At 36.7% G+C, this 24411-nt stretch overlaps 1 protein-coding gene across 14 annotated transcripts in view; it reads left to right on the top strand.

Annotated features, from left to right (window-relative positions):
• LOC115877479 (microtubule-associated protein futsch-like) overlaps positions 1-24411 on the top strand; it is an 88629-nt gene that overhangs the window by 50957 nt on the left and 13261 nt on the right. For all 14 annotated transcript variants that reach the window (XM_030893640.1, XM_030893645.1, XM_030893641.1 and 11 more), the window contains 5 exons: positions 1867-2010; positions 5562-6394; positions 9732-17764; positions 19064-19410; positions 22010-22333. In XM_030893640.1, coding sequence (XP_030749500.1) covers positions 1867-2010; positions 5562-6394; positions 9732-17764; positions 19064-19410; positions 22010-22333 — 9681 coding nt within the window. The remainder of the gene's footprint in view (positions 1-1866; positions 2011-5561; positions 6395-9731; positions 17765-19063; positions 19411-22009; positions 22334-24411) is intronic.

Here is a 24411-nt window from a genome sequence, read left to right as displayed (position 1 = left end):
TTGTGTCAAAAGTTTAACAGAAACTGTTTCATCATCATTTTTTCATCAGAAAATTGATGAAATTAATCATCAATGAAAAAAAAATAAAAATTTCCCAAATTTATTATTTCAGTCAAATAACTATCTACTCAGCGTGTTTATGTTTTGTCAATAATGACATGTATTGACTATTCCCATTCTAAATATCTTGAGAACAGTTGCTCGTAACAATTTTTACCAAGAGTGATTTTTTAAGTAAAAAGTCACGAAAATGTATATTTTTCACTCGGCAGTTTTATACAGGTACGGACGAAAAGTTATTACTCTTCAAAAAGTTAAAACCTTGTTAAAACACATGTAGGTGGCGCCCCCTACTATTAGGAGTCATATTGATATCAAAATCAAATTTATCATGTGAAAGAACTCCCAGACACCAATTTTCATCCAAATATTGACCTTACTTCAGAAATTATTTGGAAAAAATCGAAATAAAAATAAAATTTCTACACCCTGTATATCCGAAACTAAGCATTTTAGAACATACATTTATATGGGGAAATTAAAATAATTTTGGTTGCACATCATAATACGACCACCAGCAAACTCCATAAGACGACGCATGGTGTCATTTGATGACGTGCAACGAAAGTTGTTTTAAATTCCCTATTTTTATCTGCAGAATATGCTGCCGAAGTTTCCGGAATACAATTCGGACCACCCGGTATATTAAAAATTACATTAAAAAATTGTAATTTATATGTCACTGTAAATGAGAGTTGGTTAGCAAGGTTAAAGAGTTGGTTAGCGTGGTTATTTGGAGGGTGTTATCACCTAATCGAACATTTATAAAAAAAACTAATCGACCTAATCGGTCGTTTATAAAAATAAAACAATTATTGATGATATTATAAATTATATATAGGTGCCCGGTGGCGTAGAGGTACAGGCTCTCATTTACCAATCTGAAAGTTAGTGGGTTCGAATCCCACACCCGGCATTTCATCAGCCGACTATTTTTGTTAAAATAAAAATAGTTTGGGTACCTAGGTCGACTCAGCCTTAAATGAGTACTTAGGATTCACAATCCTGAGATAATAATAGGCGGTTGAAGCGTAGTGCTAGCCACATTACCTTCCTTGTATACCGGACGGCTCTAGTATGGCAAGGTGTACCTTGCTACTCCCAAGGCTTTAAACGCTATACACGGGAGCTATTATTATTATATAAATTATATATTTTATTTATATATAAACTGAAAAAAAACGTACAAAACAAATTCCAATCTTTCCGGGGACTTGGAAAACCAAAAAGCTATCAATTTTGTTGTCGCAATTAGGAATGCTACTGTTCTTCTTCGCATGTTTGCGTTCTCGGTCGAAAAAATCCATTGCATTTAAATATGAATAATTAAAATAAAATGTACTTGGTAAAATAACTGCAAATACACCAGTAATTAATGAGGAAATTGCCAAAATCACACACCGAATATTCACAACGAAATAAAAATATTGACATATTTAAAAAACAAATGAATATTTGTTAACTTTTTAATGACTAGCAGCGCCTCTAGTGTTTGTTCGCACAGTATAGTTTTTACTTCCAGTCATTGCCATTACAGAAAAACGTTCTAAAGGGGGATGTTTTGCGGTAAGCCTGCAGGTATCGCACTAAATACTCTGAATACCCTGTACATTTTCTATTCTGATTACCTAGTTTATCGCAGGTGTACATTAGTAGTGACTTAAATTCTGACATAGGCTTCTATTTTCAAAATGAATCAACATGACATCGATGATTAAGACTGGATTTGTAAGTTTCCAACTATTTTAAACCCATTTTTAATGTTTGATTTAGCATTTTATTGTGACTCTCTGTTACTTTTTTTAGGCAAAAGACGCTTATTGCGCCGAACAAAGAAAAATTGCATCGGCTGCTCTAGAGCAACTGGAAAACATAAAAAATATCGTGGAGGAACGTGACAACCTTCGAAAAAAACTCGAAAATTCACAACATGAACTCGCCCAACTCAAGGTAAGCTTTCATTTATAATAATTTTGAAAAATTATTTGCAGTTACTGTGTAAAGATATCTCGCTATACCAAAAAATTAAAAGGCTTGCTAACGTCAATATAAAGCTAGGTTCATATGCATTCCAATTGCGAAATGCTAATTGCGATATCTAACTAAACTCGGCACAAAATTCCGCCACCCTAAAATTTTGACTAAGTTTGATGTTTTATAACTTTTTAATTTGTAAGCCGATTTTTATGATTATAGTATTAGTTTGTAGATAAATTTGTTGCAATTATTTTTTATTACTTTAAGGGCTCATATATTTCGGTTAGGTGAGCATATACCGGGGTAAATCAAAACTTTTCAACAAACTTTCATCAAACTTTTTTTGCAATAAATTCAAAACACCCTGTAGAAAAAATGGGACGGGCATTTTGGATAAAAAATACTTTCCCGTAATCTTAGATGTATTCCTTACATTTCATTTTACGTTTGGGCTATACATTTTTAGGTAAAGTATTGATATTTTTACAATCTTGAATTTGTTGAAAATTGAGCTCTTAATGCCCAACGTTATATTGAGGATGTCCTCCAAGAAATTGTCGTTCCATTTGCTCCTTTCGTTGGAAATCAGTTTATGATGCGTGATAATGCCAGGCCCCACGTTGCGCGGTGTAACGAGTTACGAGTACGAGTATTAACGAGTACCTGGATGGGGTTGGACTACGAAGTTTACGAAGAAGAATGACCTCCTTGTAGTCCCGACCTCAATCCAATCGAACATTTGTGCGATGAACTTAAAAGAGCTGTTCGTCGTCGTCCTATTCCACCGCAAACTTTACAAGAGCTATGGCTAGCAGCCTTAGCTCTTGTAAAGGATTTTCTTGATTTAGCTTGATATTTAACAAGCTATAGATCAAGGACGAATAAATACCGATATTCATTCGATAGGACAAATACCTCGAGCTGTTATTGCTGCGAGAGATGGACATACACGCTATTAAAATTATTATAAAATTATTGTTTTTGTCAATAAAGCAATCACTGAAATCAATACTTTACTTAAAAATGTATAACTCATAAAAAATAGAGATAATGGGATAATTCAAAAAATGAAATGTTAGGAATACATCTAAGATTACAGGAAAGTGTTTATTATCCAAAATGCCCATCTCATTTTTTGCACGGGGTGTTCTGAATTCATTGCAAAAAACAACGTTTTGATTTATCCCGGTATAAACCCACCTAACCGAAGAATATGAGCCATTAAAATAATAAAAAATAATGCCAATAAATTTGTCTTCACATTGATACCATAATCATAAAAATGGGATTACAGAATAAAAAGTTATGAAACATCAAACTTAGTCAAATTTTTTTGGGTGGCGAAATTTTGTGCCGAGGAGTATATCTATTTAAACATCTTCCATCGCTTTACATGGGTCTCCTCGAATCTCTTCCTATTTTCTCTGTCTGACGCCATCTAATGCCTACATGTTTCCTCAGATCGTCCGCCCACCTCATCTGAGGTCTTCCTCCAAGGACTGTATATATCCTAAAGGACTTTTCGATCGCGTCAAATCGCCGTTATCGTAGTCACCGTGGATGCTTAAGTCACGCAGGGACCAGCGCTCCACAGTGCGGCGGATGGTTATTCTAGCGGGACAAAATCTCAGGAGCGATATTATATGGTTGGTTGATAAAAATGTATCGAAACACAAAGAATATATACGACCAAAAAATAATTCATGCATTTTTATATTAATTGGAATGCCTACTATTTATTCTTATCAGTACACATTTTTGGCTTATTTCTAACCAAACGGTTTTGTCCCGCTAGATTTATCTTCCGCCTCACTGTGCGCTCGTCCGTCAAACGCAAAAATAACTGTCACTGTCTAAAATCTTTAGCGCGAACTTCAACTCGGTCCCTAGAAAACGGAAAAAAACTGACAGTACAGGAAGATAGGAATCGAACTATCCTTATCTCTATAGTATCATTGGTCTTCCTCTACTTCTTTTATTTTCCCAGGGCCTCCAGTTTATGATGCATTTGTTCCATCGATCGTCCCTTTGTCTGCAAACTTTTTGACTTTGACCGGCAAACTTTTGCTAGTTCTCTTCTACTCTTCTAACATCTCTGGCTTCTCTAACTATACCATCGTACTACAGTTCGTACCAAATAAACTTTTAGTTACGTGATTAAGCTTGACCGGCACAGCGTTGTCCGCTTCTATATATTTTCTTTTAATCAAAATATTTTAGGAATCAAAAATAAATTAATTATAAATATTGTTGTTAGGTTAGGTTAGTTATACTATTTACATCAACACAACTCACCTTCTTAACAGCACTTAAGAGACATAAAGGGCCATTACTACCGCTTTCCCGTTCAAAATATTCTAATAAAATTGCGATAAGTTTTTTACGACTATTAAGCTATCTTGTACACTTCGCACTAAAAGAGGTTCTAAAAGAACTATGTTCGACTGCAAGGTCTTCTTCGTCTTCTTCTTCTTCGTACGTTAAGACCAAGACCTGTGTTTTCTTCAATGGTTCCCTAAGAACAGTTTGGATGATGAAGACCAGCTTTCATACCACCTTGTAGGTGGTCGTCCCGGCGGTCGAGGCGTGTTGGGTCTCTTCTCCTTAGCAATTTTCGCTAACCGGTCGTTTGACATCCTGTCCACATGGTCTCTCCACTCTCTTCTCCTGTTTCTTGCCCATCTTACATACATCCTGTACTTCACATGTTTCACTTATATCCTCACTTCTTTTCCGGTCATATAAGGTATATCCTGTAATTGATCTTAATGTTTGCATTTCTGTTGTTCTTAGGAGCCGTTTTGTTGTTGTGTTCTCTGCTGTAGTCTCTATCACATATATGTCATAACTGGTCTCACGTAAGCCTTATAAATTCTAACTTTGCTTCTGACGCTCATATATTTATTTCGCCAAATTATATCCCTTAAATAGCCTGATATTAATGATGTCTTTGTTGTTTGGGTTTTTACTTCGTCTTTGAGATTCCTAGTGTTTGCTATATTTGACCCTAGATATTTAAATGACATCACTTGTTCTACACTCTTCAGGGATTTTTTTTTCACGGATATTTGCATGTTAAATAGTTTTGCCGTTTGTTGGAACTTATATAGAAGCTTTTGTAAGTTATCTTCGTCTTCAGATATGATTACTGCATCGGCAGCATAGCATATTATTTTTATTTCTTTATCTCCCAGTCGATATCTTCTCCCAGCTTGCTTTACTTCATTTATGATTTCGTCCATTACGATCGTTGTTTCGTCCATTACGTCGAACAGGGTTGGGCTTAAGCTATCTCCTTGTCTGATTCCGGTTGTCACAGCTATTTTTCTGCTTAATTTATTGGCCGCTCTTACATATGTGTAGTTCTCGACTGCAAGGTCTGGTAGTAAACATTTTCAAGCTTAAAGTATCACAATACTATTTATTTTATTTAAACCAAAAACTCGTAATACAAAACTAAAGATTACGCAACTAAAAGTGTAATTGATATGAAATATATATTTGAAGAACATTGTATTTTCTAGAAAAATCTAGAAGCCAATGTATCGGGTTTTGGAGATGCTGATAAGGTGGAACAGAAAGAAGCCCCACCACCCATCAAACCTTTGCGCACCTTAGTCAGTCCATTTCAACAAGATGATGAAATCGCACAACTCGAAGAGGAAGTTAAGGAAATGCGATCGACAAATCTAACCCCCGACCAAGAAACGAAAGTGATCAGAAAAGAAGTGGAAATGCTTAAAAGGTACTGCTCCAGGCTCTCGTCCATACAAGAAGAGAACGCCCAGCTGAAACAGCAAAACGCCGAGTTGCAAAAACGCTGTTTGGGTTCGGAGGAGAAACTTCGAACCCTCGGCTGCAACCAAACCAAAAACTTCGAAGAACTAAAGAATAAATTGCAAGTCCTGGACGAAACAGTAGCCGAAAGAAACGCTTTGCAGGACAGAGTGGAATATTTAGAAAAAGAACTGAGCGCTTACGAAGACCTACCGGAGGACATTGAGATATTTAAGAGGAGGTCTTTGTTACTGGACGACGTTCTCAAAGATCGAGATCGCCTGGCCAAACGCGTTGAACAAATGAGAGGAGTGGATGATAGCGTGATGTGCAACAAACTAAAAGCGGAAAGAGCGGATGAACTGGAAAGGCAATTGAGATTGGCCCACAAGGATCTGCAAGCCTGCGAAGACGAGCTGGACACTATGAGGAATAAGTGCACGATGGCGGAGATCGAGCTGCTCAACGGGAAGACGGAAACGGACACGCTCAAGTCGAAAATTGTTTGTATGGAGCACGAGATGGAGAGCTTGAAGTCGATGTGCAAAGAGCAGGAGCAAACGCATATAGAAAAAGAAAGGTTTGGTAGTTCTAGTATATTTTTTGCGGCCATTTCAATTTTCCGTTCAGTTTCAGTTCAGTTGTCAGTTATTGTATGTCTAAAACACAAAAAAATTACTGAGAAAAACTGAAACTGATACGGAGCTGCGGCTCGATGGATTTGCCAAAAGTTTGTGTATTAGTTATAAGTTAAAATGAAAAAATAATAAAAAATCAATGAGTAAAGAAATCACGTATGGGGCTACCAGCGCAAAAACGGCCTAACCCCAAAAAGTTTGTTTTTGCAAGTGCCATCTATCGTGAGGAGATTCCTCTTGTAAAAATAATATTTATTTTTCATATTAACATAGGTCCGATTCTGGGCCCGAATTATGTAACTTTAAAGAGAACTCTTTATTAGAAAACTCTCAGCGTATACTAGGGTCGGCATTTCTGGCCTTGAGTGCCGATTTTCTTGTGTACGAAGAGTACGTTCAACACGCTTAGTAAAATAAGATGTACTGAATATAGACGGAAGGCAAGTATTTTCCCAAGCGTATGGAATTTAGCGTTAGATTAAGTGGTTATGTAATAAATACTTCGTATTTTTGCTCTCTCCGACTTACTAGATTGCCATAGCAGCTCACTCCTATACATATAAACGCCGACCCAACGTTTCGCTTTCCAGCAGGGTATAACCATTAATTTTCGCTTATCGCGCACTTAACTACCGATTTGGGTATTCCCATCTGACGCTCTTAGCGTCTTTACACATTGCGCTAAGCGATTTAAAAACGGTTACCTTAAAGGGTCGCTTTGCTGGTCGAACTGTCAGTAAAAATAGAAAAACTGTGATTTTGTGCGTTCTCTTGCTCACTAGTTAAAACTATTTCTTCTTTTATCAGTTCCTCAATTATAAAATTTAAAAAAGGCGTCCATTGAACCCAAAGAGACCTGATTTGAAATACAAAAGCCAAAGCAATAAGACTCTAAGTCTCGGTCTCAACATTTAAGTGAACAACATTATAGTGTTGTTTTAATATAAGAGATGTAAATGTGTGTGGTGTGACCTTTTCTGTAAATTTGTCTGATGATGCTCGTGTGAGCGAAACACGTGTAACAATTTAATTTTTATCATATTAAATGTTGAGACCGAGACTTAGAGTCTTATTATTGCTTTGGCTTTTGTACCTCAATAATAAGTAAAGGATAATTTACCACCTGGCAGCTATATATAAATATTATTCAAAACATTGAAAATGCTGAGAAGGGTCTTCAACATTTTCCTCGTATAATAAGAATAATGTGGCCGGCCGTAGCTCCAGCGTTAGTGTATCGATCTGCGGAGCGGAAGGTACTGGGTTCGATCCCCAGCCAGTACGATCGCTTTAGTTATTTAAATAAAAATGTTTATTTATCTAAATAGAGCGACCAAGGAGCCACCACCTCAAGGAAGGCAATGGCAAACCACCTTGAGTATATTTGCCTTTTACAGCCTCTCAAATAGTGCCGTTCGGATTCGGCGATAAACTGTAGGTCCTGTGTACTTGTGAAACACTGATGACACACATCACAAGTACATGCGAGAGGTAGCCGACGCTCTATATAGAGTATGGCACTGTAAGAAGAAGAATAAGAATAATGACATATTCATAGAAAAATAGGTTGACATAACTCAACAATAGGTTATTAATTTCATGTAACATTGGCATTTTTCGTCGTTTTATCCCAAGGACTGTATATATTCTAAAGGACTGTTCGATCGCGTCAAATCGCCGCTATCGTAGTCGCCGTGGAATGCTACGTCACGCGCTGACCAGCGCTCCACAGTGCGGCGGATGGTTATTCTAGCGGGACAAAATCTTGGGGCAATGTTTGGGACTTAAAATCAGAAACGAAAAAAAAAAACGAAAGAAAAACGAACGTAGAACGTAGAACGTAGAACATAGAACGTAGCAAATGGTCTAATATATAGCAACTATATGGTTAAATTTATTTATTTATTAACAACTTAATTTAATAATAAATAAATACAAGATAATAAAACTATGATATTATTCGTACATGACACACAAAAACCGTATTAGAAACTATTGCCAAATACATAAAATTATGATATCAAGTGAAATACTTACAAAAAACTCTTTAGCAGTTATTTTTTAATTACTTTGTAATCTTGTGACACCCTCTATATTTTATTTTAAAAAATTATATTTTATTTTAAAAATATTAATTAAGATAGATATTTTAATTTTAATTTTAAAACACTCGGTAATTGTAAATTCATATATAGTAAGCATCTAAGACAATTTTTTAAACTCAGTGCCTTTTCATGGAGTTGTTTTGTTTTTATACTATCCGATTGAAATGAAACTTTTTGGGCATTCACCTGTTAAGCTTGAACTCGCTGTGACTGTGACTACCTGTGTTGGTAACTATTGGTAACTCAAAAGATCTACATCATTCAATATATCTATATGTGAAAAAAAGTAAAAGTTTGATATCTGCAGAACAAAGGCACGAAGGATTTTAACAAATAATATACGTACAGTAGAAAGTTACATACCTTTTGCAATCTTCAACATAATTTGGCTTTGGAATAAAATGTATAAGCACTTGTAAATATTTTGTTTTCGTATGATCTCTGCCTTGCTGAGCAGAAAACGACCAAATTTGGTTGATAAAAATGTATCGAAATACAAAGAATATTCATGCATTTTTATATCAATTGGAATGTCTACTATTTATTCTTACAGTACACATTTTTTGGCTTATTTCTAACCAAACGCTTTTGTCCCGCTAAATTTATCTTCCAACGCACTGTGCGCTCAAATGCAAAAATAACTGTCACTGTCTAAAATCTTTAGCACCAACTTCAACTCGGTCCCCAGATGACGTAAAAAACTGACAGTGCAGGAAGATAGGAATCGAACTATCCTTATCTCTATAGTATCCTTGGTTTTATCCTAAGGTTTTATCCACATTTGACTATTGGTAAACTATTATATACCTGAGAAATTGCGACGGTGCCAATATGTGCTCAACGCTTATCCAGAAAACGATTCGCATGGCAACAATAATACCAAAATCGATTGCTTGGCGTTCCGCTAATCGAATATTTTCGCTTGCCGCTTTGAAAGCGTAACGTTTTATGTCAAAGTTCCAGAATTCGGACCGTTTTGTTTTATAGCTACAGGAGGTTAAAGTCTTTGTCTTTTTTCGTTTTATTATAATTTTCTTCCAAGTGCATTCGACTGAAATTTTGAAGGTCAAACAACGCAGAATCGTGTTAATATGAAAAATAAATCTTCCCCACGAGAGATCGCACATGTTTTTTGAAACACCCTGTATTTAATTAATTCTTTATTTTTTTGAAGATTACAATCTAGCTTAGACGAACTAATACGAATGCAAGACGATTACGACCACATATGTCTACAAATGAAAGGCATGGACGTGGTGAAAGCGGAAAGAGATAGATACAAGAGGAAATACGAAGAGCTGCTGGAAGTGGAGTGCGAATGCCAAGCCCTTAGAGAAGCTTTAGAAAAAGCCAAGGCCATTGAAGAAGAGCGAGATGCATTGTCGGAACAGAACGAAGTTCTCGACAAATGCATTACGGAGCAAGAAGAAGAAATTAAACGACTCGTTTGTCACATCGACTGTTTGGCTGAAGGCAAAGAAAAACAAAGCGTAAAAATGAAAGCGGTGGTCTCAAATCTCAAACAGGAATTAGAAAAGAAAGAAAGTCTGCTGGCCCTGTCCGAAGAGAAAATGGAAACTATAAAAATCAAAGTGGACGAGTCCCTCAGTAACCTAACCGAAGAAACTAAAATTCTAAGAGATAAAAACAAAGCCCTAGAAAAAGAATTAAATAATCTAAGTGCTAAAAATGGAAAACTCGAAGAGAAACTTCGAACAATGTCCGAGAGAAATGATTCTTTAGTCAAAGAATTAAAAAGTAGGGAAAGAGTTATCGCTACCATGGAAGAGGTCCTCAATGACAGAGAATCAGTTCAGGACACGAACAAATCCCAACAAAACATGAAGGAAATTACTAAGTTACAAGACGAACTAGCTAATGCCCACCTTGAAAACCAAAGACTCCAACAACTGGCGGCCAAGAGCGAGGACGCCACGGGACTAGCGAACAACCAACTGAAATTAATGTTAGAGCAATCGAGATCGGCGGTGGAAAGAATCGCTCAGGAATTAGAACAGCAGTACACTGACTGGGATTGTCGGATACCTTACAGGTGCTGTCCCGGATGTAACTGTAAAAAGAAAAAGCAAACGCCAGAACCGAGAGTGATAATAAGGTGTTGCGCCGGTTGCAACTGTAAAAATAAAACTAAAAAACCCCAACAAACTCCCGATTACGGACAAACAGAACCATCAAGCAGCAAAAAGGAGGCTCCACTCAAAAACAAATGCATCTGTAATAAAAAGAAAGCTTCCACTAGTCCACAGAGAGAGTGCATAAGTCCATCGACTTGTCCGGCAATGGCCAAAAGCATGAAACTCCTTCTAGAACCAAACGATGAACCGGACGAAGACCAAATGTACACTGCTCGATCTGTCGAAGAAGGTAAAACCAAAATTGCCGAGTTGGAAGAGGAACTGAACAAAGCAAACGATGTAATTCTTCAGCTACAAAACAAGCTGGCAGCGGCGGAAAAGTTATCGGCTGAAAACGACGCTCTCAAAAGACACTCGACCGAAGTTCAAGACGTGGCCAAAGACCAAATCGAAGAACTGGCCAAGCTTTTGAAAAAAGCCCAAGAGAGAGTTACCGCTCTTGAAACGAGAAATTGTGCTTTAAAATTCAAGCTCGCTAAGTGCAGAAAGTCGGAGGCTTCTGCAGAACTTGTAGAAGACATTGGTTTAGAAGAAGCTCCAGAAAGAAGTATTCTTAGTTGCTTGCAAACAGATCTAGAAAAGTGTCTGAAGGAGAAAGAAACTTTACTAAGTCTCGTGGAGAATCTTAAGAAACAGTTAGCAGCAACTCAGGAAGGAAGTGACCTACCGGACTTGGCCGCATTCGCTAGTCTAGAATCAGACCTAGAACAATGTCTTAAAGAAAAAGAAAGGTTCATAGCGGAGATCGAGACTTTAAAGAAAATGCTAAAAGAAACATCCACGTCGGGAGATGAAGATTTGTTCGCAAATATTAAAGCAGATTTGGAGACTAGCTTACGTGAAAAAGAATCATTGCTAAAGACCATAAAACAGTTACAAGAACAACTGGCAGGTGAAACTACCGAAAAATTACCGGATATGGGTGAATTTACAGAGCTAAAACTTCAACTAGGTACGGTAAAAGGTAAACTCGAAGAATGCTTAGCTGAAAAGGAAAATCTATTAAAAACAATAGATGATTTAAAAAAGAAGCTCGCGGCAGCTGCTATCCCTGTAGATACAGATATGGATAAATATCTGGATAAAGATATGGATAAAGATTTGAAAAAGGATTTCGAAAAATTGAAAAGTCACTTAGAACATTGTGTTAGAGAGAAAGACGAATGTTTAGCTGATAAAGAGAATCTACTAAAAATGATAGATGAATTAAAAAAGAAGCTCTCAGATTCTGAAAAATTACCCGGTATGAATCAATTTGCTGAACTAAAAAAAGAATTGGAGAATTGTTTATGCGAAAAAGAATTATTGCTGAAAACCATAAAACAGTTGCAAGAAAATCTAGCAGGAGAAACAACTGAAAAATTACCAGATTTGGGTGAATTTGCAGAGCTAAAAAGTCAATTATTGACGATAAATAACAAACTGAAAGAATGTTTAGCCGAAAAAGAGAATCTATTAAAAATAATAGATGATTTAAAAATTGACACAGGTAAAAAGAAGCTCTCATGTGCTGACAAATTACCCGGTTTGACTCAACTTGCAGAGCTGAAAAAAGAACTGGATAATTGTTTACGTGAAAAAGAATTATTGCTGAATACCATAAAACAGTTGCAAGAAAAACTAGCAGGAGAAACTACTGAAAAATTACCAGATATGGGTGAATTTGCAGAGCTAAAAAATCAATTAGAGACTACCAAAAACAAACACAAAGAATGTTTAGCTGAAAAAGAGAATCTACTTAAAATAATAGATGAATTAAAAATGAAGCTCTCAGATGCTGATAAATTATCTGACTCTATAGAACTAAAGAAGGGTTTGGAGAATAGTTTACGCGAAAAAGAATTATTGCTTAAGACCATACAACAGTTGCAAGAAAAGCTAGCAGGAGAAATTACTGAAAAATTACCAGATATGGCTGAATTCGCCAAGCTAAACAATCAATTAGAGATGGTAAATAACAAACTCAAAGAATGTTCAGCTGAAAAGGAGAATCTATTTAAAATAATAGATGATTTAAAAATGAAGCTCTCAGATGCTGATAAATCACCTGATATGGCTCAATTTACAGAGCTAAAAATCGAATTGGAGAATTGTTTACATGAAAAGGAATTATTGCTGAAGACCATAAAACAGTTGCAAGAAAAACTAGCAGGAGAAAGTACTGAAAAATTGCCAGATATGGGTGAATTTACAGAACTAAAAAATCAATTAGAGACGATAAAAAGCAAACTCGAAGAATGTTTAGCTGAAAAGGAGAATCAATCAAAATTAATAGATGAATTAAAACAGAAGCTCTCTGCAAAAGAAGCTGTTGTCCCTGTAAAATTACCCGATACGGGTGAATCTGCAGAACTAAAAAATCAACTAGAGAAGATAAAAAACAAGCTCGAAGAATGTTTAGCTGAAAAGGAGAATCTATTAAACATAATAGATGAATTAAAAAAGAAGCTCTCGGCAGCTGCTATTCCTGCAGATACAATTATGGATAAACATATAGATAAAGATTTAGATAAAGAGTTGAGAAAAGATTTCGAAAATTTAAAAAGTCAGTTAGAAAACTGCCTTAGAGAGAAAGACGCCCTTTTAAAAACAGTCGGTGATTTAAATTCCGAAATACGCAAACTCAAAAAAGAAAATGAAGACTTAGATAAAATGTTAACAAGTAATGTTAAGACGAGCACTAGCAGAAGCTCCAAATTAGAAATAGAATTAGAAAATGAACAAAACAAAACGAGAAGACTTAGCTATGATAGTCAAAAGCAAAGTCAATTAAATAAAGAATTGGAAGAGAAAAATAGCAGTCTTCTTAAACAGATTGCGGACCTAAAAAACGAAAATAGTCGTCTAAAAGACGAATTAGCTAGATGTAAAGAGGAAAATATGAAACTACACGACGAAATACGCGATTTAAAGAAACAGATTCCCGATAGCTCAACTTTAAATGCACTAAAAAATGAAAGAGACAATCTCTTAAAACAACTGGAAACTAAAGAAGAGGCCTTAGAAAGAATTAAAGCCCCCGTTGTATCCAGTGCCGTAGCCGAAAAGGACTCCAAGGAGAAAGAAGCACTACAGTCCACCATCAACGACTTAGAAAGTCAATTAAAACGTATGGCAGAAGAAAAGTCACGGTTTGAAGCACCGAAACCGTCCGACGATTATAAATCGAAAATCGAGGAACTCACAAAACGATTGGAAAAAGCCCAAAAGCGGGCGGATTTGGCAGAGGAAGGGTTAATAAAATTGAAAGCCAGCGACCCAACAGCTATGATGAACGCCGAAATTCAAAAACTACACAACAAAATCGAGCAGCTCGAAAAGGAAATCCAGAATCTCGAAGCAGCTTTAGCGCAAGCCAAAGCCGAAAACGATAACTTGAAGAAATCCCTAGAGGACGCACGAAACGAAACCAAAAAAATGAAGGAGGACAACGACTTGTTGCGAAACAATCTCGAGCTCAGCAAGAACGAGAAAGATAAACTAAATAAAGAATTGCAGGAGATGAAAAATGAAGCATCAGGTGACTCCAGCTTGAGGGACGAGAATGACCGGTTAAAAAAGAAAATAGCAATGTTAGAAGGCGACATCTCTAACCTACAAAAGGAATTAGACCGGGCTAATAACGAGGCCAAGAAGCTTAATCAAATTTTAGACGAGAACAGAGACCTAAAAAAGAGTCTCGCCCAACTCGAAGGCGAAAACGCCAAACTGAAAAAGAATCTCGAAACGGCCCAACTGGAGCATGAAAAATCCACCCATAAGTTAGGCGAATTCGAAAGGGTTACCGACAAATTTAAACAAGTCAACAAAGAACTCGAGAACGAGATAAATCTATTGAAAAAAGAATTGGACAACGCTTTAAACGATTCAAAGAAAAGCGTCGGTAATATTTCGGATCTAGAGAAAGAAATCGCCGAGCTAAAGCATAAAATTGCCCAATTGGAAAGTACCAATTCAAAATTGGAAGGCGACAACGCCAAAGTAAAGAAGGAACTTGAACAGGCCAAAGGAGGGTCGAAAGCCGTCACTGAACTACAAGACGAAAACGCGAAATTGAAGCAACAAAACGCGCAAACGCAAACAGAACTTGATAGACTACGTAGCGAGCTCGAAAAGGCACTAGCCGACGCGAAAGCGAAACGAGACAAGGCCAAAGAAATCGAAGGCGACCTGGAAAAGCTCAAAAAGCAAGTCCAGTCTCTGGAGAACGAAAAGGGCGACTTGGCAGGTAAACTGAAAACAGCACAGGACGATTCGAAGATGAGCGACCTTCAAGACGCTTATAACAAATTAAAGTTAAAACTTGCCGAAATAGAAAATGAAAATTCGAAATTAAACAAGGACTGTCAGAGGGCTATGGACGAATCTAATAAACTAAAGGACGAAGTAAGTCAGTTGAAAGAGAACGAAAAGAAGCTGAAGGACAAAATGGCCCAAAGCGAAAGTGAAAATAGCAGCCTAAAAAAGAACTTGAATTCGGCTTTAGATGAGTTGAAAATAATGAAAACGGAAGTGGGAGGTGCGCAAGGCGAAGAGGCTAAACTAAAGCAAAACGTCGGATTCCTTGAAACCGAAAACGGTAAGCTTAAGAAAGAATTAGCGAACGCTTTAGAAAACGCTAACAAGGCTACCACCGAATCGTCCGCACTGAAAGAAGAAAACGCGAAACTTAAACAACGCGTCGCTCAGCTGGAATCCGAAAACGCCAAACTGAAATCCGATTTAGATTCCGCCCTTAATCAACTGAAGAAGGCTAAAGAATCTGTTAAAGAACTTACAGACGATAACAACAAATACAAACAAAGAATAGGTGATGCCGAAAAAGAACTAAAAAATGCTCAAGTAAAACTTGATTTGCTCGAAAAAGAACCGAAAGGTCCGTCTGAAGCTGATAAACTAGGTAAACAGCAAGTTATCGATGAACTGAGTAAACTGAAAAAGGAACTCGAAGCGTCTAGAGCTCAAGCCAGTAACAACGGGAAAGAACTCTCCCAGTGCAAAGACGAAAATAACCGATTAAAACAAAACATTAAAAACCTAGAAAACGAAAATGCCAGACTGAAAAAAGAGCTAGAAGATGCTTTAAATAATGCCAAAAATGCCGAAAAACAACTGGCTCAGTTACGAGACAACGAAAGCAAACTGAAAGACAAACTAGCAAAGCAAGAAGCAGAGCTAAACAAACTGAAGAAGGAAAAAGACGATCTTGCAGAGCTACTTAAAAAAGCTGACGCGACTGCCGCCGAACTGGCTAGACTTAAGGACAGCGAGAACAATCTAAAACAAAGAATAGCTAAACTGGAAGCAGAAAATGCTAGAGTGAAACTCGAACTGGACAACGCCGAAGGCGACATCAAGAAATTGGAATCTGAACTGGCCACTGTAAAAAGCGAAGATGCTAAACTTAAACAGGAATTGGCCAAAGCGGAAGGCGAGAGCAGAAGATCTAAAAGGAACGTAGAAGACGCTCTCGCTGAAGCTAAGAAAGGAACAATGGGATTAGACGATTTAAAGGAAGTAGAAGACAAACTCAAGCAACGCGTCGCTCAATTAGAAGCGGAAAATAAAAAGCTAAAGGCCGATCTCGATGGCGCGTTAAACAGAGCGAAGAAAGCTACAGACGACGTGTCCAAAATTCAAGAGGACGACGGCAAATTGAAGCAAAGACTGGCCCAGTTGGAAATGGACAACGTAAAAGTGAAGAAAGATTTAGATCGAGCACTAGCTGAGGCTAAATCGCGCGTAGGAGCTACCGATGAAATAAAAGGTGAAAATAACCGGCTTAAAGAAAAAATTCCCAAACTCGAATCGGATATCAACAAGCTAAGAAAAGACTTAGAAGCTGCATTAAACGACGCCAAAAATAAAACAGTCGGCATGTCAAAGCTCGATGACGAAATTAAAAATCTAAAACAAAAAATTGCTCAGTTGGAAAAAGAAAACGATAAATTAAGAAGAGACTTGGAGGCCAGTTTGAAGGATAAAAAAGCGGAAACGGAGAGCATAAATAAGCAGCGAGATGAGAATAAAAATCAAAAACAGAAAGTTATGGATCTCGAAATAGAAATTGAGCAATTAAGAAAAGAAATGTTTACCATAAAGGCTCTGCCACAGGCGAAACCGATTGACGATGTAAAGTCCAAGCAACAGTTGGAAAAAATAGAAAAGTTAGAGAATGATAACAACAAGTTAAAGAAAGATCTCGATTCCGCGCTAAAAGAGGCCCAAAAGATTCCCAAACTTCAAGAGGAAAACGCAAAACTCAAGCAAGAAATCGCTAAATTGCAAGCGGAAATTGACAAATTAAGAAACAATTTAAGCGCTGCCGAAAACGAGAAGAACAAGAAAGCGGGCGATTTGTTCAAAGCCAAAGACAACGAGGCAGCCTTAAAACAGAAAATTGCCCAACTTGAAGCGGAATTGGCCAAGAAGAAAAAGGAGTTGGACGATGCCAAGTCTTCTGATAAAGCGCTGAACGATCTAAGGGGCGAAAACAAAAATTTGAAAGATAAAATTAACGACTTACAAAACGAAATTGCGAAATTAAAGAAACAACTGGCTGCTGCAGAAGAAAAAGCGGGTTCGGCAGGGCCCACGGATGACACCAAGCCTTTAAAAGACGAAATCGCGACACTAAAACAAAAAATCGCCAACCTGGAGGGCGAAAACGCCAAGTTGAAACAGAAACTTGACGATGCTAAGAAGGACGCAATGACCGCTGAGGTGGCGGCGAAACAAACTATCGAAAAGCTACAGGCACAACTTGCCGACATGAAAAACAAACTACAAGAGGCGGAAAAGCGTAACCGAAATCTTTCCGAAGAAAATGCGAAGCTAAAAAAGAAAATCGAAAGTTTGGAAAAGGAAATTGCCGATATAAAGAAGGAACTGCAGGCCGCCAAAGACTGGTTAAATAAAACTACGGAAGATTTGAATAAAATGAAAGACGAAAATGGTAAACTGAAAAGCGAAAACGATAAACTTACAAACAATCTGAAAAGCGCCAAGAATGAACTGAACGAAGCTTTACGTGCCCAAGAAAAACTTGCCGGTAAGTAATAATAAACACACAGCGGTTGTTTAGACAATTATTTACCGTAGGTGTAATAATAACCGAGTTATCACCCTGTTAAGGGTTTTTTTTATTTTTCGAAAACTAAATAGCAACTGTAAAATAATGGCAAAAGAACACATTTTTCGAAGAAAATGAATATAACCGTTTTTAAAGTGTTTGAAAAGACCTTTTAAATGCTTTTTTGAGGTGACCATTTTATTTTTATCATAACTCCGCGAGTTTCTGAGCTACGAACTTTAAATCTTCATTTTTGCTTTATGTAAGTTTTACTATAAAACGCAAGGTTTTCGAGTTATAAAAAATATTATAATTTAAATAAGTTTATAAAAAATGACAGAAAAATATGCAATTTTAGATAAAAAATCAACATTTTCAATCCTAAATATCTAGGAAAATATTAATTTTCTGAAAAAATGTTATAGCTCTATTCACTGTTAAAATTTCACGTCAATCGGTGCAGGTGTTTTTGCAGTCCACAGTTCACACAGCTTTTTAAGTTTTTAATGCCACTTTTTTACAATTATTATCACGGGTTTGAGTAAATAAAATGTAAATTAAACTCACACGAGAAAATTATTTCTGTTCTTGTTTGCGATTAATCTTAGCAACCATAGCAACCGTTATAGCAGCGCCCTACAACGGTATGCGCTCCAAAACAATTATAAGATTTGGCGGCAAGCCGAGCATTCCAATCTAAACTTCATTTTCCTTTATCTATGACAAAATGTAATTATCAATATGAAATTACGACTCACCTAAGCCACATCGTGATATTGAAAAATATTATCAAAAAGTAATGCTAATAATTGAAAAAATTGCAAATTTTCAAGGAGTTGTTAGGTTACCAAGGAGTTGTTAGGCTAACATGATCCAAAAAACATAATGCTCAGAAGACATAGTTTTGACAAAAATAATGTTTTAGGAATATTTGCTAACGAAATTATTGCACAGGGTGTCTTAAAGTTAGGGTAAAAAACAACTCTTCGATTAACCCTGTATAATAAAACAAATACTAAAGTTAATAAAAAACTGAGTTTATAAAATAAAGTAGATATATTTATATTCAGTTTGCTAAAAAAATCATAAAAGTAGGACTGAAAATTAATAATAAAAAAAATTAATACTTTAAATTTGCCGAAGAAAATCACAGTTGCGTTTTTTTGCATCTGAGTGCATTGAAGTGTCAAAATACGCAGCATTTTTTCATAAATAAACCCGCCATAAAGGCACAGCCCGTTATTTAACTTTATGTCGATACAATCTTATTTATTTTAGACTACCAAAAAGAAATCGACGGCTACAAGAATCAAATTAAGAACCTACAAGCGGAACTAGCAAAACAGAAGAAAGAATGCCAAGATCTCATCGAGTCTTTGAAAAAACAGTTCGAAAGAGACATTAAGAACCTAAAAAAGAAAAACGAAGACAACATCAGTCAGCTGCAGAAAGCTCAGGGCGACTACGTTAAAGATTTGAACGACAAGCACGATAAGGAAGTAGCGGCGCTTAGGGAGGCCATCGAGCAACTAAGGGCTGAGCTTCAGAAGGCACTGAGAGAGCGTGACAATTCGAAAAGCCTGCTGGACGAGCAAAAGAGGAAAAGCCTCGACATCAAGGAAAAGGTGTTCTTCTTCTTTTTCTTTTACGTACTTGAGATCTTTCGATCTGAAAAAATAAATTCTCATCTGGGACTGATGGGCTTACTCTCAAAATGTTCTCTGAACTTCCGGAATGCACATTAATCTATCTTACTACTCTAATTAACGAGTCATTCCAAAAAGGTGTTTTTCCAAACTGTCTTAAGACAGCAATAATTATTCCTCTGCATAAAGGAGGAGATAAAGATCAAGCTTCAAACTATCGCCCAATTGCTCTCCTGCCCACATTATCTAAGATCATTGAAAGATTGGTTAAAAAAAGGCTTCTATCTTTTCTCCTTAAATATAAAGTACTTTCGACCCATCAATTTGGATTTCTAAGTAACAGTTGCAAAAATGATGATATGTTCGACCTTTTTAATAATGTATACTCTAGCCTGAATAACCATCACTCTACAGCCACAATTTTCTGTGATTTCTCTAAGGCTTTCGACTGTGTAAATCATAATATCTTAATTAACAAATTGCAATACTATGGATTCAGGGGAGTGCCGCTCGAATGGCTTAAGTCGTATCTTGGCAACAGAAGGCAGCTTGTGAGGATTGATACGTCTATGTCTTCTTGTAAGCCTATAGAATGTGGTATCCCTCAGGGTTCAGTACTTGGCCCTATTTTGTTTCTGCAACTCGTTTATCAACGACATTGCAAATCTAGACATTAGCGGTAAAATCTGCCTCTTTGCGGACGATACTAGTTTCACTTGGAGCGGCCCAGATGTTAAGGCACTATATAATACTATATCCAGTGACTTACACACCATTAAATCTTGGTGCGATTCTAATCTCCTATGCCTCAACCTTTCAAAAACTAAAGTTTTGTCATATAAAAGTACTATACAACCTTTTGTACTTAATAACACCACTATTGACGTCGTGGACTCTGTGAGATTCTTAGGACTTGTTGTAGACAACTCGTTAAAATGGGACTTGCACATCGAAGCTTTATCAAAGAAACTAAGCGCTGCCTGTTTTGCGCTAAGATCAGTTTCTAAGGAACTTAACTCATCAACCTCTAGAATGGTCTATTATGCCCTTTTTGAGTCGCATCTTCGTTATGCCCTTCCATTCTGGGGTACTTGCTGCGCGACAAAATTTGATCGTATTTTCAAACTTCAAAAGAGAGCAGTTCGATACTTATTGGGACTAAACAGTAGAACTCACTGCCAGAATTTCTTTAAAAATTTCAAAATACTGATTCTTCCTTCCTTAATTTTTGAATCCGTTTGCTTAATCCGCAAGCACATTTTCTCTATTCCGGAAAGGCCTTCTCACAACTATCCACTTAGGAATGCGGAGCACGATATTTATCTGCCAACCCCGAGCTCAGAACTAGTTAAGGGCTCAATACTGTACAATGCCAAGAAAATGTACAATCATTTGCCTTCGAATATCAAGTCACTTTCATTCTTTCCCGCATTTCGCAAAGCTCTGAAATCATACTTACTGGAGAGAGCCCTATATGCGGTAAACGACTTTTTTGTTGATGTTTAATCATGAACAATTTTGAATTTTAAAATTTTGATCATCTTACACACTGGTTAAAGGTCTAGTATTTTTTTGTAGCGTTGTTTTTTTTTTGTTAATTTTAAGGTTGCCTCTGTAGGAGTTCTTGGGAGATGGACTGCCAACTGTCCTTCCATCTTTTTGGAGGTATTCCCGGCTGTCCCTTACCCATGGGTTTCCCTTCAAGAGCTATGCGTGGTAGCCTGTTTTCTTCCATGCGTTTTACGTGTGCGAACCATTGTCTTTTTCTTTGCCTACCCCATCTCATTACGTCCTGTATTCCACATTGTTGTCTGATGTTTGTGTTTCTAATTCTGTCTCTTCTAGTCTTCCCCATTATGGTTCTTAGGTTCTTCATTTCAGCTACTCTTAACATGCTTTTGGTCTTGTTTGTTTCCTCTCGGATTTCTATGCCATATGCCATTATTGGTCTAATGGGGTTTGTCCAAACTATTTGTCTCAGACATCCTGGCCGTTGGTTGCTCTGTTTATCTGGCTTCTCAGATCTTTCTCTGGATTATGGTAGTGCGACATATCTATTCCTAGGTATCTGAACTGTGATACTTGCTCAATAATTTTGTTTTCTACTAGCAGTTTGCATCTTACAGGCTCTTTAGAGAAAGTTAAACATTTAGTTTTTTTTTCTGTAGAGATAATCATATTTAATTCTCGGCTTACTGGATAGAATTTATGAAGCTATCTCTGCATATCGTCCTCTGCGCAATAATGGCTGCATCATCAGCGTAACACACCATGCTAACTCTGTTGTGTCCCATTCGATAACCGATATTCATCGAGGTCACCTTTTCTATCATGATGTCCATTAAAAGACTGAATAAGAAGGGACTAATACTAAGGCTGTCTCCTTGTCTAATGCCTCCTGGTGTTGGTATGTCTCGTGTTAGATTATTAGCTTTCACTTGAGTTGTGTTATCAATATTTACATTTCTGTTTCTGTTTATAATGTCAGATAGGCGTACTTTATCGAATGCTTTAGTCAAGTCGATGAAACAGATATAGTCTGGTGTATTAAATTTTATTGCTTATTCTTTTTAAAAAGGTGTTCGAAGTGGAGAAAGTCATCTCGAAGGAGCGACGACGCAGCAAAGAGTTCGAAAAGAGACATAGCGATTTGAAGGCTATGTCGGCCGCATTGGAGGAGGAGATCGTTAAAGAGAGGAAGGCCTCCGAGCAAATGGCAAAGGAAAACCAAGAACTGAGCCAGAAATTGGAAGAATTGAAAAAGCGAAAAGATGTTGCGCCTTCTCAAGTCAAAGAGGCACCGATAAAAACTGGTAAAGTAGCACCGGTAAGAGCAGCTAAAGAAGCACCGACGAAAACTGGTAAAGATGCGCCAATAAGGAAACAAAGTCTTTTAGAAGAGGTAAAATAACAAGAAATCCCCAGATTCTCTTGCATGCATTCTTCATTAAAATTGTTGCTTGTCCTAAAATGGTTAATCCCGTTTATACTACCCAAATCTCCATACTGTTTTAGAGAAAATTTAAAAAAAAACATGAAAATATGGTTGAATTTCCTAAAAATCAAAAGACGTTTCTATGGTAAGACAATTTATATTTCATTCTTTGATAGATTACCATAGAAACCCAGTTACTTTTAATTTTTTCTAAAGCGGTATGGAAATTTGGAAGAATATAAACGGCATTAAACCATTTTATATCAAACAAAATTTTTTATGAAGTATGCATTTTTCTCAAAATGTCAATAATAAAAAAGATTTTCCTCTTGTAAAGACAATCCGGAGACATTCTGTAAAACTATTACAGTGGAGGGTTGGAACCTTTGGTATTAAAACAGCAAAAGATTAATCACTAATTCACCACAATACACCAAAACTTTTTACTTTTTGCACTTTCGTTAACCATGTTTGCATCATCAGCAGATGATGAAGAAACCGAACCAAACCAAATCAAACTAACACTAGTTATGTCTGCAGCGTGTTCTGTAGAAGAAAATAAATTTAAAAAAATCGTATAAATGTATGTCTAAAATGCTTAGTTTCGGAGATACAGGGTAGAGGTTGCATTTTTATTTCGATTTTTCCAAATAATCTCTGAACTAAGGGCGATATTTGGATGAAAATTGGTGTATAGGTGTTTTTGCCTTGAGCAATTCTATTTTCATTTGATTTCGGTGTCAATATGACTCCTACTGGTAGGCAGCGCCACCTGTCTGTTTTCTTAACTGTTTTAAGGAGTAATAGCTTAACCTGTATTGTACTGAGTGAAAAGATATCCATTTCCGCCGGTTTTTTTTACATAAAAAAGGTCTTTTGGTAAAAATCGATACGAGCAACTGTTCTCAAGAGATTTGGATGGAAATTATCAATACATGTCATCACTGACAAAAAATAAACATGTTGACTAGACAGTTATTTAATTTTAAGGCGTCTATTAATCCCAAAGAGACCTGGTTTATAAATACAAAATACAAAGCAAAAAACTTTCAAACTGTCGGTCTCAACATTTATTATAAAAAGTCAAATTGTGACACGTGTTTCACTCGTGCGGTGTGACCTTAACTGTATATTTGGCTGATGATGCTCGTATTAGAGGTAGGAATTCTAGTTCCTTAGTTCTAGTTCCTCCAAAGGAATAGTTCCTTGAACTAGGTCTTTAGTTCGCAATAGTTCCCGACGTACATTGACATCCCCGCTGCTTGCTAATGGGTTTCGTTGTCAGTCAGAACTATTCACGGTATGATATGTATAATTTTTATAATGTACGGGAAATACATATAATGAGACGCGTAATTGAGTAATGTTAAAAACATATAGGTAAGTTTTATTGCAGATAAAAAAATTAAAAAAGAAACTCTATCAAAAAAACTAAATCAAAAAACAAAAAAACTATATCACAAATCAATTGGAACAAATAATACAAAAATTTTACGAAAAATTGAATTTTTTTCTCACTTCAGCCTTTTTGTTTTTGTCTTAAAATTCAGAATATCTACTTCGTATTATAAGATATTTCTTAATTTTAGGGACCTAAAGTGAAACATTCCCATAAAATATTCAAAAAACAAACTAAAAATGAAAAACAGTATCCACGACAATTGTCTGTGGTAATTACGCCGGCTGTGGCAATAGACAAGGTCGAATCCATCGTCGTCGGCTTGTGTTATATCTCGGATCTGCCGATTGAATAGATTCCCATGAACTAGTCTTTTAATTAGTCACTATAGTTCCTCTCAGTCCTTTCGGGACAGGTAACATACGACTGGTACTATCCGCTCCCGCCTAGCATCGGGCTACCATCGCTGTGACCGATCCGTACATTAAACTAGTCTTTTATTTAGTTCCTCTAGGTCCGGATCCGATAACATACGGCTGACACTCCCCATCCTGCTTAGCATCGAGCTACGATCGCGCTGGCCGATCCGTCGCATTTTATATATCTGTCACAGTCTCGATCCCGGAATAGATCCCGAGGAACTAGT

The sequence above is a fragment of the Sitophilus oryzae genome, unplaced genomic scaffold (genome assembly GCF_002938485.1).
Source record: "Sitophilus oryzae breed Bouriz unplaced genomic scaffold, Soryzae_2.0 scaffold_1494_pilon_pilon, whole genome shotgun sequence".
In the NCBI taxonomy this organism is placed as follows: Eukaryota; Metazoa; Arthropoda; class Insecta; order Coleoptera; family Curculionidae; genus Sitophilus; species Sitophilus oryzae.
The sequence above is the reverse complement of the archived record's forward strand: the minus strand, read 5'-3'. Positions and strand labels throughout refer to the sequence as shown.